Source organism: Asterias amurensis, chromosome 2 (assembly GCF_032118995.1).
Source record: "Asterias amurensis chromosome 2, ASM3211899v1".
NCBI classification, from domain to species: domain Eukaryota; kingdom Metazoa; phylum Echinodermata; class Asteroidea; order Forcipulatida; family Asteriidae; genus Asterias; species Asterias amurensis.
The window spans coordinates 25,373,682-25,388,469 of NC_092649.1; the positions used below are offsets into that span (position 1 = coordinate 25,373,682).

The 14,788-nt window shown below is 40.0% G+C and overlaps 1 protein-coding gene across 6 annotated transcripts in view; it reads right to left on the reverse strand.

Moving 5' to 3' along the window:
• Window positions 1-234: 234 nt before the first annotated feature.
• Window positions 235-14,788, reverse strand: part of LOC139954379 (uncharacterized) — an 81,181-nt gene continuing 66,627 nt past the window's right edge. For all 6 annotated transcript variants that reach the window (XM_071954141.1, XM_071954142.1, XM_071954140.1 and 3 more), the window contains 5 exons: window positions 12,476-14,600; window positions 11,481-11,704; window positions 6,831-6,985; window positions 4,375-4,581; window positions 235-3,747 (listed from right to left, as the gene is read on the reverse strand). In XM_071954141.1, the coding sequence (XP_071810242.1) occupies window positions 4,376-4,581; window positions 6,831-6,985; window positions 11,481-11,704; window positions 12,476-14,600 (2,710 nt within the window). In that variant the 3' untranslated portion in view covers window positions 235-3,747; window position 4,375. The remainder of the gene's footprint in view (window positions 3,748-4,374; window positions 4,582-6,830; window positions 6,986-11,480; window positions 11,705-12,475; window positions 14,601-14,788) is intronic.

Consider the following 14,788-nt stretch of genomic DNA (forward strand, 5'->3'; position numbering starts at 1 on the left):
TTTGGCGCTCTTAAACCGCTCGGCCACGACACTCCATTTATCTACTTCGAGGCAGAAGATACTGATAGCACGACAGACTCTTTCGTAACAAAGCCAGACTTGTCCTCCGAACGAAATTTTACTCGCACTAAGTAAGATACACATGGCAAAGCGAACACCGTATACATGTTCAAAGTCAACGCGATTCTTTATGCTGTTAACAAAGAATGAGGGGAAAACAATTGCACAGTTTACATTCACATGATTTATTATTGCAAGACCATCTGATTATTTCAGTCACAATTATTTTAGGTTAAGCATACATTAATGAGTAAAACAAAGAAAAGAACAACTTGTTCTGCCAATGAATCCCGCATTGGTTGTGAACAATGCCAAGACAAGATAGTGTGTGGACCAACAAAACTTAACTTGCAGGTACAGATTGCATAATTGTAATTTGTGCAAATTGAGCTGTCCCTGCAGTGAAAGAAACTGTTTTTTCAATAACTTAAACCTGAAAATGTGTGGTTGTAACCGGAGAAAAACTGTGAATTTCTGGACAGTACAGAACTGACATTATTCGGTGGGAAATTGTGTTCACATCCTTGATGAACATCAAATAACCTGCCCAGATAAAGTTTAATACTTTTGCGTACATCTGAGAAGAAATTACAGTTGGCAAAAAATTTGTTAGGTCTATAACCCTAAAATATGTTGTTTGTAAAATATTACACATGATTTTATCATTTTTACAACAATATCCGACTATAGGGTGAATGAACAACAAATAACTAAGCGCAGCATTGCTAATACAAATACAAATGTCAGCCACAATTCAAACTTCTCAGTACCCAGGCAACTTATAGCTTCACATTTACTAACATTTGGATGCCAGCCAAATCCACTATGTACATAATGTGCCTGGTACTCTGTCACAGCCAGCTGCAAACATCTGCCAAAAAATAATCGGCAAAGTCATGTAGTTTGTGGTACTTGATTCTCTTTACAAAATTAATTTCCTGATTAAAAGTGAAGGTAAAATTTTGATTATTTGAAAATGTATATTCATTTAAACTTTGCCATTTTAAGGTCAAGACTCAAAGCTATGAAAACAATAAAGAAAGAAACTTTCTTTTAAGTTTCTTTCTTTGGTCATAGGTTGACAACTGGCAGGATTACAATGAAGCCTGCCTCCTTTGTAATGTCTACGCTCCTATCAAATATGAAAACTGTTCACTATGAAGCATCCCAATCAAGTGACTTTGGCTACTGCAATGGCTATGGCTGCAAAGACAGCATTGAATACATGTACTTCTTTTGCATTCTAGTAACAGCCACATGTGAAGCTATTACTTCTGAAATGAGTGGAAAATTCTCATGTGGTCCATATCGATGCTATGGCTTGGTTGTTTTGTGAATGTGTGATTTCGTGGAGGGCTTTCAAACAGTCGGACCATGGAGTAGATTTTCAGACGAAGCGCAAGAAAGAGTCGAAGCTCCGCCTGTAGTTTGAGAAAAGGGGTAGCGGTTGCCTTCTGATACTGGTTGGGTGCCCTGTCTCCAAGCCTTTAGAATACTATAAAGAAGACAGACCATTTTTAATATCCGCATTAAAGGTTTTTGTAATCAAACATTGTCAATTTTTATACCTCCACTTTCTCTTATATATAATGGCATCAAAAAAACAATACATGGGTTCATACAGCAGCGGTGTAGAGTTATGTTAGTAGCATGCTTTAACTAACTGTTTAAAACTAACCATTTAACGCACGGTTAAACTTAACAAAGTTAACGTCCTAACTAACAGTGTATTAATGTAAACTTGTGCTTAAAGTTATCATAATTGCATTAAAACTGAAGTACAACTTCTTTTGTTTCATTCCACTAATCATACATAAAAACATCTGGAAATATAATTTGTCCGTATTATATACAACAATTTAAGGTATGATTTGAAATATTCAGAATATATACACATAACTAGGGTAACCTTAAGAACTTACACTGACTCAACCAGTTTAACCAACAGTAAACTTGAGATTTTATCATAATACCAGGGATTTTAAAATGATAGTAAAACAGAGTTTGAGGATGGCATGGAATGATAGTGCGGATGATGACTTACAATGGTGATTAAAAAGGATCTGGAAATGGTGCCGTGCAGTTTGAGTGTTAATATCAAAGTTATAAACCACTAAGTTGATATCATCAAAGGTAATTTATAATCTTAAAGGATTTCGGTACTTTTTGTAACACACAACATAATAATCACAGATTTACATTAAACTTACACCGTTTGAATGATCTCCGAGACGAACATCATTTTCATGACATTGTTTTAATCGTTTCTCAAGAACTACAGCACCTCAGCAAGTAATATTTTCAGGGAAGCTTTCTACTATCAATATATTCAAACTGTATAAGTTTAAAGTAAATCTGTGGACGTTGTGTTGTTGTACTACAAAAAGTACATAGACCCTTTAAAGACATTTTTGTAATATGTACAGGATGTTTTCAACCTAGTGTTTATCAATCATATCTTAGAAAATTTAATTTTGTAATCATTCATACAATAGGCCTAATTACTCAATATATTTGTTAATTAATGAATCAATTAATGTATTAACAAGAACGTAATAAATTCATTTATCTTAACTGCATTATTTATTGATTTCTCATGGGCAAAAGGTGGGTATAAAAAAATAATAAAATCAACTGAATCCTATTTAAAAAATGTTGTCTGATATAACTATTTCAATACCTTCAACGTTTGTTTTGATAATAATATTTATTTTTAAGAGTTGCAGATTAAACATTTATTTATTTTGTCGGTTATTATTTTTATTTACAAATGTTTTTTGTATGTATGTACAAGATTTAAGGCACAATATTATATTCATGATTAAAACATTTGGCAACTATTCCATCTTCAGTTAGCAACAATCTATACGACAAACACTATTTACAACAATCTGATCAACTGGAAAACTGAATACAATATTTACAACAATCTAAATCTCATTAAGAAATGTGTTTTCATTGCGTGGTCCTGGAGTTTGTTTGGCACCTGTAAAATTTGATAGAAGATGAACACAAATTAATTGATAGGCATAAATGAACAAATTAAAAAACTTTTGTTAGTCTTTTTTTATTATATAAATCAAAAGAATTATACTTGTCAAAGTATTTATTTCTCTATTATATTATATTGCAATTATCTCATATTTACAATAAATAATCTGGAAAATCTCCCAGAAAAATAAGCACCATTATCCGTTAAAATTGAACCATCAATGTATATTGGTAGTCATAAACAAATGGGCAACGTAAAAAGCCCAGGCTTGTCACTAAAACAGATCCGAAAATCCCGTCAATTTATTGCATCAACAAATTTCCCACGTCAATGTACCCCTTCACGTATCTCCATCGAAATTGTCCACCCCCCTCCACAATTATGACACACCGTCAAGTCGATGATGACTAAAAAACAAAATGGCCCGCCCCGAGGGATAAACAAGGTTGAAGATTTCCCTAGTAAGGACCCCTCACTTTTCGCCAACCCTGGGGTCGGAGATCTGACACCTGCTTCATCTGACGGCTTACCAGCCCTTCCTCTCCCAGAGGGTGCAAAGAAAACTTTCCCAGATCCCACGGTTCACTTCACAGAATCCTTTTACCCTTCCGTTTTTGTTTTTTCTTCCCCTGTTCTTCTGATGTTGAGCTGAGCGACGTGATTTAGGTACAACTGCCCGAGGCCGAGGGCTCCACCTACAGAATGAGAATGACTGGTATGAGTAACCTACTTATGACGGGCCTGTATTTCTTGTTATTTTACCTTGGCGTACATGGGCCCTCCTTAAGGTTAAAGCCCTCGCACTTTCTTCGTTCTAGTACCTGGGGGAATAAGGCAAGTTATGACTTTTTAAGGAGGGTCTGTTTTCTATTTTTGTTCACTTAGCATTCGAGATCAACATCCTATACTATTAGTTTTGTTTAATAATAATAATCCAAGGTTCTTATGTAGCACTTTACCACACCGCTAAGGGGCCTATCAATATTTTTTCCTACGAGGTATTCTAGCAACGTCTTGAAAAGACAAATTCCTTTTAAACACAATGTATGGGTTTACAGGGTGCTGTGGAGCAATATTTTGCAGTTTAACGAGAAAATTGTGGGGTGAAGCCCTTCTTTTTTCAACAAATGCACTGGGTTCTTTTACCAACAGCTTTACATCCCATCATCCAAAGGACAAAGCATCACGGTTAAGTGTCTTGCTTAAGGATACTGATCAGAAACACAGGAGCCTCGAGTCCGGTTGCATTTCAAGGGCACCAAGGCAATGACAAAAGGGCATGAAGGCAACCTGCGCATCAGGCCTGAGCGCCGTGTACCCACCTCACATTGTCACGCCCCTGGATATCCTGCTGTTGAACGGCTTGAGCGACTCTCGCAGCGAGCTGAGCAATGCTAGGTGCAGCAGGCTGTCTAGGTCATCCTCTCGCCTGGAGTCTCGCTTCATGAGGTCGCTGACCCGGCTGTACAACTTGCTCAGCCACATGAAGCAGGTCCGGCAGTCGTCTCGGAAACGAGTGCGGAACAGCCCTGGAGGAGGGGGATAAACACAGAGGGATTTTGTTTTTGAGAAAAAAAATGATTGGATGCTAGGATTATCGTTGAGAGGAAGGGGTGAAGACAAACAGACTGACTGACAGATGTGCTTCTTAGCACTCTGATGTCTTCCAGCAGTGAAACGGGGTGTGGCCTTAGATAAAGAACTAACATGATGACTAGACCCTGTTAATATCAGTGATGTTCAGACTGATTTGGGATTAACAGGAAAACCATTACAACGCATGCACACAAGTTACCCAGGGGCTTCACTCACAGGAAAACAACTCTGACTAATCTTTTGGTGTAATTGTTGAGTTTGGAAGAAAAAAGATCATCCACATTTTTGTTTGACACATGTTTGATACAAAATTATCAACAATTTAGGCCTATATAGTTAGCAACTAGGCCTTTTTGTTTGTATGCACCAAATCAATCATAGGTGTTCAAGGGGAAAAGAAACTTATAATTATTTTAAGTCAATTAGAAATCCAGTCACAAAACATAAATAAAACTAAGCTATCAACAATATTCAGCTAAATATACAAAATGAAATAATATCAATAGTACAATATGCAGTATGAACAGTTACAAAAATCAACTGGAAGAATTCACTGTTTACAAATGATTAATCACAAAAATGGTGTTAAAAAACATAGAAAGTGGAGATTGGAGTGGGATGACCAATGACAAAAGCTCACACAGGTTTCGGGTTGGGGTCACCAAAAAGCACCCAAGTTATGGGCACGTCCACACTGGTACATGTATATCATCATAATCTAAAAATGATTGAACCGATATAAACATGTACCTAAGGAGGTAGGGATTTGGGTTGAATCCATGAGCTTGACCAAAGACCAAAGCTCAAACACGTTTCGGGACGGTGTCACCAAAACGTGCCCCAGTTATTGGCACATCCACCCTGGTAGATCGTAATCTACCTTGTGATATGTCATACTCATTTGAGACTTAACTTCCTGACAACCGACCCACCTTCACCGCAAATAGTACAACACCAATTAAAAATGCCACTATAATTATGGAAATTAGTGCTGCATGTCGAGCATGCGTGCTTGTTGACAGGCGCTAAACATAAACAAACACCAAAGACAAGCAACTTTTACGTAAGAATACGAGTGAGTAAACTTGTTGACTAAGCCCCAACACATGTCAATGATGACAGGTTGGAGCAGAATGTCACAGCCCTTCTCCACGCTACATGTATGCATTAAGCTGGACTAATTAGGACCTTCCCGCCACCCCAAACATTGGATGGAGATATTCGTTACAACCCTTAGCTCAGAATCATCACACTGATATATATATTAAAAAAACAGCGTGCTATCAGCTTCGCAACACATTATTGTAAAGGCAATTGCTTGCAGAATTTATCTTTATTGCACTGCAGCCATATTCCCCTGTACAGAATGCAAAATAATGACATATTATTGTTCATAAAAAATTGACATGGCTTTTGCCATCCACACTCGGATTATTCATAGTAACACAATTGCAATAATAATAATATGGCAAGCTCATTCTTTTTCAAACAAGTATAAAGAGTTATGTTTGGATTGTGAAACTCATTTAAATACAGCAGCACCTTGTGATGGTTGACAAGGGATTGCGGCGCAACCAGCAGCCAAGACGCCAGAAGGTGCTCTAGGCTGCTTGGCCACCAACACATACAATGAATTGAATGGGGGGGGGGGGGGAGAAGCAACAACAAGAAAGCTGCACCATGACAATGTCTGTAATAATAATAATAATAGTAATACACACAAAAAACAAGACATTTGTATAGCCCCTAATGCACGAGCCTCTAGGTGTAAACCGTAACACAAAACAGTGACATAAAGTGTATTAAAAGCAAAAGTTACAAAGAGGAGAAATACTCAAAACAAATGAATCTCTAAAAGACCATCTATAAAAATGCACCACATGATTTTTCTTTCATTGGAAGTAAAGCATATCTCCCAGTGACATAGGCCGTTTAAAAAACAACGGCTTGAGCTTGAGTCTGATTTAAAACTTTGCATGGTGGAAATACGATATAGATAGGTTTGCGGTAACACCTTATAATGACTATCTCTAATGAGTTTGGGTGGTTCCGAAAAGAACCGGAGAACAGTGCAGTGGAACAACAATAGCAGTATCTAACTATCTGTTGTAAGGGTGTCTGCACTGTTCTGTGCTGATTAAAAAACGAGGGTTCACCATGTCAACTGACTATCACAGCTTACCCCCTGAGTGATGTTTTTCAATCTCATGTCCGAACTTTCTGATCAGGAGTTGGACGAGTCCCACACTAGCATCCATGATGGCCTCATCCTTGGTATAGAAGAGTCTATCGATGATGGGTAACACTTGAGCTGCTAGGCTCAGTGTCCATTTGTTCCTGCAACATGTAGAAAAAGAAGAGAAGCCTGTAAGAATAATTCACACGAAATTATGAACTTGCAGCTTTCAAAACATTGGTCAAAACCATTGAGTTATATATAAGAACTAGAGGGCGCACTGGTGATGCTTCTTGCACAAACACGACAGAACCGCAAGGAGACACGCGCGCCGCGTGCCATTCTGTACGCCCGTTGTATATAAAACACACGTTGGCATTTCTTATTGAACGCTATGCGACGCTATGTCAACTTACAAAATGGCCGCACAAACACACGCTGTGCAATGCTTGTTTTGTCAACTTAGAAAATGGCCGCCTGCGCGCATGCCGGGTCGGGTATATAGGCCAGTGCGCCCTCTAGTTCATATATATAACTATATGGTCAAAACACACAAATTTCCCTTTTGAGAGCTTTTCAAAACATTTGTCAAACCTCACAGAGCTGCTCAAGAAGGAAATATTGAACACAATCTTGATTTTACTCTAACTTTTAACCAAATATTCCTTAACATATTGCTGCCAGGAGAAACAAAGATCAAAATGATAACAATACAGATTGGCTATGGCTCGTACATGTACATGTAATAAGGGCTGTTATTTCATACACTTGATCAAGTACATGTAGATAGCTATTTGCTTGTATAAGATCATTTAAATATAGCCGAGTAAGCTAGAAGTCCAAGAAAAAGACTTAATAAAAAGGTTTTGAAGAAGAGCAAATTTGATTTCTGTCAGGTTTTTTGCTTGATGAATAGATGTACTGGTTCAGAGAATGAGAAAGTGCCTACTCTGGAGAGCATTGGAAACTATCAGCAAGATGATAAAGATTTTGAAGTTAGGCAAGATCAAGTTTACTTCTGTCACATTAGTGCCTATTGGTTGGTGATTGCATTGTCATTCTTCAGGGCAATAAGCAGGTGGCTTTTTACAAGGGCATTGAAAAGAAGATATCAGCCCAAGGATAACTCTTGCGCAAGTGGAAGCCAATGCAGATCTTTAACAACAGGTGAAGTGAGAGTGAGTGCTAGAACCATGTGTTGCAAGACATTTCAGCGTGTGTGTCGTCTCCCCCCCCCCCCCCCCTAAGGAAAAGAACAGTTCAATCAGGGTTGAATTTCAACCAGCTCCTTTAGCAGAGAACATTGCTTAACAATGTTCTGCTAAGCAAAAATGTGCAGGAAAGGCCTACAGTCGCAAATTGTACCTGTGATAGGGTAGTTTAGCTGGCAACCTTATTCTGGTAAGCGTAATTTTGTAATGCTTAAGTTACTTTTTGTGCTTAAGCAGCTCTATGAAATCGGGCCCTAAGTGAAACCTGTTTTAGACAGTTGACCGCAAGACACAGGTGCTAAAATGAAGCAATTGGTAGATGACGTGCTGGCTTGAATAGTGTCCAGCAGTGATTCAGCGTATTCAATGCAATGAAGCCAGCTGCACGTATTGAATACGTCAATGGTCAAGTATAATTGATCCCCTCCTAGTCTGGTTCCAGTCTCTAAATGCGGACCTGGACAGTAGCAGAAGAGGGAGTTGGAAACCATGCTACTAGTCTTGTTCCCTACATGTATTTGACAACTGTCCAGATTATGTTTGACCCCGGCAAAACTTTTCCAAGTGACAGAAAAGGTAAATTAATTTTCACTTAATTAGTGTTTTCCCTGACACAATATTGGACATCCAATCTGAACTTGAATTCCCATTGATTCGTTTCCTTTTGTCACTAAAAGTACTACGCAAAAATACTATTCACCCGATGCTAATTTGTGTTGGCTTCATTCCACTGTGGAAGTTTCTATGACTTTAAAGTTCCGGGGAGGGCAGGAAAGCTGAGGTAGAGAGATGAACTAATGGCCAAAATACATGTACAGTGTAACCACACTTGATGGCCTCGCTCGCTCAAATGGCATTCTTTCATCAGTTGGGTTACAAATAGGGTGTTTTGGCCAGCGGATAAGAGCACCAAACTCAAGCTCTGGTGTTTCTATTCAGCAGAAAGTGGGTTCGAATTTCGGATGTGACGCTAAACTATAATTGCTTCTCTCCACCCAGGGGGTAAATGGGTACCTGTGAGGCAAAGATGTTTTTGTGATTGATTCAGTTGTGCATATTTGTTGCACAGGCTGTATACTCCCTGGGGAGCCGAGTTGGTTTAAGGAAAGATTTAAGCCTCAGTGACCAGAGGTAATAATAGCGCTTTGAGATGCCTACATGTATGTGAAAAGCGCTATATAAAAACTGGTTATTATTATTATTATTGTTATTATTTTAAACTTTTACCCCAATGTGGGAGGGCGTGCAATTGCGCTGCACGACATGCTATGGGTCTATACATGTATATGGATGTGAGTATAACATGTTCTATCTCAGCCTCTTTAAAAACTTTCATCCCGCTTTCATGGGACAAACCAGCTTATGTTTTTACTTTCTCTTCTCAAAATGTACTTTTTTTAATTTAAGAAGGGTCAGGGTCCTGCCACAATCTGAGTGACAGCCACATGACACGTGAATCACCAGCAGTGCCGTTGTGATAAACAAACCCCAGGAACTACAATCACTACTGAGCAGCTTCCGTGGGTCTCAGGGGAAAAACACCAAATCAAATCGACTGGTCATTCAGAATCAGAAGCAATGGACAGGAGAAGTATAGGGGGGGGGGATCTCCAACAGGATTTAACGCTGTGTGTCATTATTCTAAATTCAGATACTTGGCACTTCCTGTACCCTAATCAATGATCTATGGACGACACATTTCTCGATGATGGATAGTTTTTTTCACTACACATATGTATTATATCTACTCATCCTGCACTTATGTGAATCTCCAATTAAAATCTCCATTGATCGGAAACGGGACCGAAATGGAATACACCAGAGATGCGCTTTGGCGGTCGAAACCAATAACTCTTTCGGTTCATTTGGCCATTGGTTAAACATTAATTAGTGACCAATGCAGTTTATTGGTTACAGCCTCCAAACGGCACCCCACTTCTATGACAAACTAGTCACATTTGTTAAAAAAGCAAGGAGATTGTTTACGTATGCAGCAGGCCCATGAAGGTTCATGAGATTAGAAAGACTAATCTAACACTGCTGTGCAGTAATTAATTATTTGTAATTAGAGATCGGCAGTTATAGATAGAGTTTCAGTGACTTAGCTTAGGTGATTACGGCAATAATGACCTTACTTATAACTAATGATTGGTATTTAAACATGTTAAAGATCTACTGTTGTTGCTAGTGAGTGTTTCGGTCTGTGACTTAGCTAAGGTGATTACAACAGTAATTACCTTAATTAGTGATTACTTCTATTAGCGACTGATGAAATGCGGTAAATATAAAAACAGACCACTCTTTCAGCTTTAACGAAAACCCTGTAAAAGCAAAGGTGCTATACATGTAACATGGCAGTGCTGGCAACTACATTGCGGCGGTTAGTGCCATTCTACGATTGCCATTTCAAAGAACATTTGTTAGTATTTTATTCCTTTACTACATTAAAAAAAACTATACATGCCAACAAAATAATTGTGGCCTGGCATTTTGAATCCTTGAATTTTTGAATTTTAAAAGAAAGGCAAGAATTATTTGTATACACATGTGTCACACTTACTTAGACAAAACAGCAATAATAAATTGTGTGTGTGACTGATAGGCGGTTAAATAATATATGAGGGTATGGTAGACTGCAATTGCAGTCCCTAAGAAACAACTTTCAAAACATAAATTTCAAATTGTTTAACCTTGTCTCCCAATAACAATCCGTAACACGTCAAACCCTCATTACACAAGCAGCCTTTATTTGTACAGCTGATTGGACACGCAACTAAAGGGGCGACACTCTTCTCTCAATTCTCCTGGACAAGAACACCCAACCTACAGAACCCTATCATAGAGGTGAAGCACTCGTACGAATCTACTGAAAGCAACTCTCTGATGACCTGAAGATGGTTGGTATTGAAGTGAACCAACTTCGACATGCCACTCAAAATTTCAAACAATAAAACAATTAAACAAATTGACAAAACAGACAAATTGTAGCTATTGAGCTCTGCCAGTGCGCTGCACATGCAGCAACGTCAGCATGATGACTTTAGCCTAGTTCATACTTCCTATAGAAGAGTTTGCGGTAACACCATGTAATAACAGTCTCTAAATGATTTGGGATGGTTCTGAAAAGAACCGTTGGGTTAACTCGACGTTTCGATCAGTATGCTCTGATCATCTTCTGGAGAATGCTGGACTCTGATGCTGCATGCTGCATAGGTGGTGGATCAGCGGTGATGCACGAAGGCGGGAAATGTATCTCCACCATGCAAAGTTTCAAATCCTATTCATACTTCCTGCGAATGCCAAGTAAATTTTAGTGAAGCAATAATCGGTGCGCACTCCCCTTCAAATTGTGATGCAAGAAAACTCGATACGCATGAAACATTCGCAAGAAGTATGGACCAGGCTTTTCTACGGTTAAGTTCTCTCAACATGTGCATGTACTTACTCTTCTGTTGCCAGCACATTCAAAATGCTGGTCCAAGCAGGGTAGTCGCTTGCCTCTATAACATCCAGGCTGTCTCCCAAGCTCATCTTTCGAACCCCCTCTAGTTGTCTGACAGCGGGGACGATGGAGTAAGGGGACAGAAGCTGCTTGGTCAGGTGATCAAATGTCACCAGGGCCTCCACGCAGTTCTTGTTCACCCACAGGGTGCAGACAGCATAGGTTGCCTAGCAACAAGAAATATTAATTTTAGGTGCATTGCTGTGATGGAGTCAGTTATGAAAATGGTGTACTTTTATTAACTTAGTATTTGAACATCATCAGTTAATAACATGAATGAGCCTACTCGAAAAAAAAGGTTCTTGTAAAACCATTAGAGTGCAGACGGCATAGGTTGCTAGCAACAAGAAATATTAATTTAAGTACATTGGTGTGATGGAGTCAGTTATTTTACATTCAATTTACATTCAATTTTAAGTCCAACTTGAAAATTTCCATTATGAAGATACAGTGTCAAACAGTATGCTCTGAAGATGCTCAAAGCATACTCAAGCGTCAAGTTGTAAAACCTCTCTGGATCTTCTCAGAACCCCTACAGCTGATAAAGAGATTTATTACATATCTTCGGAAACCTCACAAGATTATTTAATTACAGTTCAAAAACTCGACATTCTTAATTGTTTGAGAAAGTTTGCAAAAAGAAGGTCAGTGTCATGGCCAGGTGGTTCAGAGCATCGAATTCAAGCTCTGTTGGTTAAGTCAACGGAGTGTGGGTTCGGGTTTGCATCGCAAACCCTACGATGCGTCGCAACTTGCGATGAGTTTCGTGAAATCTGGGGGCAGGTTGTTTACTCCCAAGGGAAATGAGAAAGAACAATGGAATGCTATTTGCCCAATGACTAGGGCACTAATGCAAAGCGCATTGAGAAGTTTTTTTGTGTGAAATGGGCTTACATTGTAAATAAGAACTTATTATAATTATTTTTATTATTATTTACCTCTGAACTGCTTTCTCCCTTAACTTGAACTTTTGCTTTCTTGACTTCAGCGTAGTGTCCCTTTCGTGACAATCTCTCATACAGGGTTGGTTTCAGCTCCGTCTTGCTCATGTACACCTCTTCGTAGTCGTGTCCAACAGGGTAGGAATCTCTACAGCTTACAGTGGAAGGACCTTCCTCATCATCACCAGTCACCACCCCAGAGTCAAACGACATGTTCGTGCTGGTCTTGCTGAACGCCAGTAAGTTTAACCCACGCTTGCTTACTCGTGTTGGGGATTTGTTCACCGTAGCGTACTGGCAATCCAAACCGAGCACAGCATCAACTTCAACCCCGCAGGATTTCACAAGGCTTTTGCGTACGTCAGCGCTGGAGCGGTAGTACCAGGTCCTTCTAGGTTTCGGGGGTGGATAATTTTGCGGCTTGCGCTCCGAGAAGCGGTGCATGAAGTTAATCTTCTTCTGTTTGGGCATGGTGTGGTAGGAATTCATCTCGGTTTCAGAGTTGGGCGGCGTGTCCTGTGTGGTCACTGTATCCATGGATAGCATGGATCCTTCCTCTTCGTGCAAAGCCTCAAGATCGCTCCATTCGGCATATGACAAAGAGGCTGAACTTACAGAGCTGGTTGGACTGCTGGCCAAGGAACTACGGAAAACACTTGAAGTGTCGTGCAGAGAGTCAAACGTTCCTGAGTACACTGGCTGTGTCATATCTTGTATGGTGGACTCATTCGGTCCAAATGTAAGGTCTAAAATGTCGCGGTCTTTTACGATAAAACTAGCCGACCTGCCACTACTGTAACAATCACCCATTGTGGCACCGTTAAAGAAGACATCATCAGTGTCACTGCATCTATTGGACATACCAGGAAGAGAGTACATCTCACACTTTCCATCAATGGGCTCCAAAGGGCTACTTTGAGTAGTTCCGTCTCTGAAGATCCCAAAACTGCTGAGAATATCGTCTGCAAGGCTTTTGTTTTCCAGGTACTCATCGATTGGAAGTAAGTCAAAATCCAGGTCTAGTGGATCGGCATGGCTGCTGATGCTGTTTGGATCGAAACTCTGATCCGAGGTCTCCAAGGTCGTGTCCAAGGTGCTCACACCAGACTCTGTGTTCTCAGACCTTGAGAGACATTGATTCTCCTTCTCCTCATTACCCTTATTCTCAAGTTCTGTCTTGTCTAGATCATGGCTCCTAATTGTTGGTAGACCACTACATGTATCTGCATTCAACATACCTGAACGGACCAGAGCCTCAATAATGTCAACCTCAGAATACTCTGTAAAGGTTTTATCGTCGGCAGTTTCCAAACCCTCATCTTCGGATTCTACGACTACATCTCTCTCTTCGGGGAGGAGATCAAAATGGAACTTCTTCGTCGGCTCAGAAACAGGCCGTTTCTTGGTCTTTGGAGTTGCACTCTCTATAGACAAACGGTTTCTGATGGCAGAATCTGTGTCCTGGACTTGCCAGTTTGGTTGGAAGAAGTCATGGCGATAAGCCGGTACAGTGGCGAAGCGACTTCGGGCAGCACCTCTATCGGGCCTCACTTCATTTCTTGATGGTAAGCTCTTACAGGGACCATTTAATGGCTGCTTGGCATAAGGGTGATAATCATCCACCGTGTGGCTGTACTCGCCCAGATCCAGAGTCTCACAGCTGCTGCTCTTCGATGAACTTGACCCCGTCTTGTCAAAGTCCCGCTCCAGCTGTGCCAGGTCGTAACAGATGCTGGAGAACAGGCCCTCTCCAAGGATATGCTCCCACATCTTCAGGTAGTCACCCTCCATTTTGAAGTTTGGGAACGACAATTTTCTATCTGCTTTGCTGGGTCCGGGTTCCATTTCGTAATCTTCCCTCATTCTGGCCTCGCCCTCCAGGAAGAAAGCCTCCCCCCTGATGTCGTTATCCTTAGCCATCTCACCTCCACAGACGGTGTGTCGTTTAGGCTCTTCAGGACCAAAGTCAGATTCTGAATCTGAACACTGGTACTCGACTCTGGTGTCCAAATCATAAGAGAATGTGACGCGACGCTCTGGGCAGGTCGGTCGTGGAGAGTCAAAGCTTTTGAGTATGCTCGGCTTACGGTGACCAGTTTCGGTGGGGCTGGAATCTTCAGAACTGGATAAAAAAAATTAAAAATTAACAAAACATTAATAATAAAGATTGAACCATCATACATTGCTTCATTCTTTACTACAATTTGAAGCTACACATCATTGAATGTTTGTTTTGTTTTTCGAGTGAATAAATATATTGACTAAGCAGGATTTGAACTTGCCAACTACGGATGAATGTTTGTTTTGTTT